The 4,517-nt window shown below is 42.6% G+C and overlaps 1 protein-coding gene across 1 annotated transcript; it reads left to right on the plus strand.

The window, feature by feature from the left end:
* Nucleotides 1-548: 548 nt before the first annotated feature.
* A1O5_13390 (uncharacterized protein) lies at nucleotides 549-2,627 on the plus strand (the record flags this gene model as incomplete). Its single annotated transcript, XM_007753956.1, has 3 exons — nucleotides 549-815; nucleotides 945-1,777; nucleotides 1,844-2,627. The coding sequence occupies 3 exons, from the start codon at nucleotides 549-551 to the stop codon at nucleotides 2,625-2,627; spliced, it is 1,884 nt and encodes a 627-aa protein (XP_007752146.1).
* Nucleotides 2,628-4,517: the final 1,890 nt, after the last annotated feature.

A 4,517-nucleotide genomic window follows, 5' to 3' on the forward strand; every position in this document is an offset into this window, starting at 1 on the left:
TTTTACAACAAGCTAGTGAACCAGGGGGTGGTGTCAGCCCGTACATGATCCCCCCCTGTATTTGCACGGGCGCTACCGACGCGGCGTCCTTACTTGAGATGGGGCTAGTGGGAAACCTCCAACTTTCAAGCCTACTGGAGGGATTATCCTTTGAGCTGGCCTCGAACCTCACAGAAAATTCTTGCGCACGAATCCCGCCAAGCTCGGAGCTGTCGATCGGAGATCGCTGCCAGCGCTCACGTATACTCCTCTGACGAAGCAAGCAGTGGTGATTCGGCTCTAAAACGTGTCAGAACTCTGCCTTTCGCAGCTCAGCGGGCGCTCAGCGGCCCGTCGATACCAAGTTCTCCGTGAAATCACATTGGTATTGGCACGGCGTCACGTGACCGGCCTTGGCACAGATAGGCAGATAGGACTTGTCTGCGCGTCTTTCGCACCTGGCAGCCTTGTGAACCATTCAACCGACTTAGGTTCGTTCCAATGCTTGGTTTCTTCTAAACCATAAGAGGCTCAAGGTAATCGTTAGATGGTACTGTAGCGCAGTTTCAATGCCCAACTATCCATCGGCACCGCTGTCGGATCCTGACTCATGGATTCGCTTGCTTTGGATTGAGCCTGGGTCCGACGATGAAACAATCCGCTGCCACCTTCACCACTTCGAACTAAGTTCGTTGCCCCCATTTGAGGCATTATCATATTGTTGGAATGAGGAGACATTTGGAGAGAGTACTGTGGAGACGGTTAAAATATTCTGCAATCTAGAGCAAACCTCGGTCACAAAGAATTTGTACCTGGCTTTGAAACGCCTGCGATTTGTTCCGACTGCAAACTCTCAAAAGCCAGAGTTGGACTATCCGCCCCTGCCTTCCGACACGAGGTTTTGGGATCTCCGATGGACGACATCCCCCTTCGACAACTTTACGGGCCAATTTCCATCGATCGAGGAGAACGGCCGGTTGGTTTGGATTGACCAGCTCTGCATCAACCAGGAAGATGAAGACGAGAAAGCAAGGCAAGTGGGAATAATGCGCAAAATATATTCAAAAGCATCAAGAGTATGGGTTTGGATTGGTCAGTTCGAAGAGAGGGAAATTCAGATCCATCTTGAGTGCCTCTCTGAAGTCGTCCATCAGATACGGAAAAAATGCTTCCACTTCTGGCAGAATCCGGCCCACATTTCCTTCGAACAGCTCAAGAAGCAGTGCCGCGCAGGTGCAAGATCAAGAGAAGATAAAGAACGGAGAATGGGAAACTTTGACCTGACGTCAAGGAACGAAAGTGGCAAAACTGGTTTAGGATATCAGCTATTGACAATGATATATGACAGGGATTGGTTTGAAAGAATTTGGGTTATCCAAGAAGTTGCGGCAGCTGCAAGAGTTTCGGTCATATATGGCGACTTTCACATCAATCCTACGGTACTTGCTTTCGTTGCCGAATGGCTTTCCACGTTAGGCGACGACGCGAGACGTCGAGGCTACCTCGTACAATCTTACGAAAGCACACGAAACTGCGCCTTCACCCTTGGGACAATGTTCGGATCTGCTAATAAGGCCTTCTCTCTTTCAGACCTAATGCTGCAAACAAGAGATTTCAAAGCAACGGATCCTCGAGACCGAGTGTATGCTTTAATTGGCCTCTGTAAAGAGAGTCGATTGGGTATCGACGCGTTCAGGATTGACTACACTAGAGATTGCAGAGAACTGTATCGTGACGTTACGCGAGCCCTGATCGTCGAATCTCAATCCCTAAACATATTGTCAGGAGCTCCCGGACTGTTTTGCCCTTGCTCGGATTGCGGAGGCACGAATTATCACCGAAACAAGTATCCAGGAGCTGGAAGACTACCCGACCCCGTCGGAAGTGTTGCCTCGTGGGTCCAAGACTGGACTCAAACGTACCATGAACTACCAGAGCCGTTTATGGCGAGTAGCATAGGCAAGACATTTAAGGCGTCAGATGATACCCCGGTCCAACTACAATGGACCGGGGACCTTAATGTCTTGAGAGCCAAAGGAATCAGAGTTGATATAGCCCAGAGAGCTTTCGACATCAGCCTTTTCTCAGGGCAGCGACAACAACCAACCCTGAGAGATCTGTGGCAAGAAATCTCACAAGAGCTTGGCGGGAAATTAGCACAATACCCGACTGGAGAGACTTTATGCGCCGCTTTCACAAAGACCCTGACGGCAAATCATAATTATATGGGCGTACCGGCAGGTGATGATAAGAATTTCGAGCTTGACGCTTCAAATTTCTGGCTGTCTGCCATTGGCGAAGATTTGGTGGTACACGGCAAAGCCGGAAAGGTGGCCTGGCGTGAATTCTTCAGGGGACCAAAAATCCCAAACGAGTCTTTTATTAATGCTATCAATCGAGTCTGTCCTGGACGGCGATTGCTCCTAACCCAGAAGGGGTATCTAGGATTAGGACATACGTATCTTCAGCAAGGAGACATCATTGTTGTTCTTTTCGGTGGCCCTACACCGTATCTGCTAAGAGAGAAGCAAGGAGCCAACTCTTACACTGTTGTTGGAGAGTGTTATATTCACGGGTTAATGGGTGGTGAGGCTGTAAGATCGTGGAGGAGTGGTTTCTTTCAAGACAAATATTTTAACCTTACGTAAAGCCCGGGATGTCTGCGGGCTACGGTGGCATGGAGGGACCTCCCGTTTACTGACATCGCAAATTTACCATCGCCAAACACGATCACTCGCAACTTTTCACCTAGTGTACTGTAAATCCATGCATGTGATCAGAGCATCCAGCCCGTTGATTGGCGATAGGAAGAAGCTAGGCTTAACTCTATATAGCCTAGTCTTCAGCCACTAGGTGCCAAAATATGGGCCCAAAAATTTTTAAGTGTGTGTGAAGGTGAAGCCGCAATTAAAAACGTCTATACTAAAAACCCCTTAAAACGATTTATTCGGTTTTCACTCTGGCGTATAGAAGTTAAAGAATCTAGTAAAGAGCACCGCTTCTAACCTAATAAGGGATATAAGGGTCTTCGCTATTGGTAAAATAGATACCCGCTAAGGTGATTAGCATTACGTTCTATAACTTTAACGTCGTCTCTAAATTTTTTAAGAGTCGTGGCGAGAGGAACATATCACTTATATTACCTATTCGAAACTATAATTATATAAAATCTAACCTCGTTACTAAAGCTTTCCTACGAAACGACTATTCACCATCTTAAATATCTATAAGAATCTTATAGAATATCGCTCTCTAAAGGTCTATATTAGACCTAAAGTTACGTGACTAAATACGATTTAACTTCGTATTTAGACCAAGGATCTATGAAATTACGTGACTAGTACGGTATTAATTCCGTACTCTATTAAAAGATTAGTCGTACTTACTAATGTTAATTTAAAATCAACATTTTTAAGGGTCTTAACTATAAACACTCATTATCTATATAAAGACCTTTACTCTCCCTAGGTAGATAGTTATCTTTAAGTTCTTTAATAGTTAGTTACCTACCTATAAGGTTTACGAATTATATAAGTCTTACTATCTATACATTAGATAGTTCTTCGAGTCCTCCGAATAGATTATAAGCCCGGACTAACGATAATCCGATACTACTATAAGATATTATCGACTACTATCTTATCGACTTAATCTATTACGAACTAGTCTCGACACTAGTGAACGATAATTTAGTAAATAGGCTTATATAATAAGTCTATTAAGTTAATCGAACTTCCGGTTACTAGGTTATCGTTATTAACTTAGCTATCTTAAGGCTAATAGTTATTTATACTATTATAAGATCTTCACCTCTACTATTTATATATATAGAGGAAAATATTCTCTATATATAACTTAGTATAATGGCGAGCGATTTAAACTTATTTAGTGTCCCTCGACTTAGAGAATCTATAAACTAGAAATTCTAGACTTTACGAATAAAAGCCTATATAATCGATAAAGACTACGAATCGGCCTTATATTCTATTATTCCTTACGACGAAGAAAAAGGTACTAAGAAGAACTATTAAATCTATTTATCGAAACGAGAAAATAAGTCTATTAAGGCTAGTATCTTAATACGACTAGCGCTCGATAATAGTTCTCTTATATAAGTTAAAGAGATAAATAACGCTATCGATATATAAGATAGACTTAAAAGTCTTTATGAATTTAAAGACTTTAGTTCGGAGTTCCTTATATATAAGGAACTATTTAGTACTAGCCTAGCGACCTCGAAAGGTTCTATCGAAATCTATTTAATAAGAATTAAGCGATTATCTAATAAACTAGCGGCTAGAAAGCTCGCTATACTAAATAAGATTATTATAGCTTATACGCTAAATAACCTAACGACCGAATACGAAAACACCGTCGCGATAATTACTTAAGGTCTTAGATCTAGCGAAAAAGAGATCGATCTATTCTCTATATTTAGTTATCTACTAGACGAAACGAGACGTCTAAAGTCGATTCACCCTACGGAAATAGCTATAAATATTAATACTAAGGCTGTATCTAAGCCTAAGTATTCCTAT

The sequence above is a fragment of the Cladophialophora psammophila genome, assembly GCF_000585535.1.
Source record: "Cladophialophora psammophila CBS 110553 chromosome Unknown aczJe-supercont1.49, whole genome shotgun sequence".
NCBI lineage: Eukaryota > Fungi > Ascomycota > Eurotiomycetes > Chaetothyriales > Herpotrichiellaceae > Cladophialophora > Cladophialophora psammophila.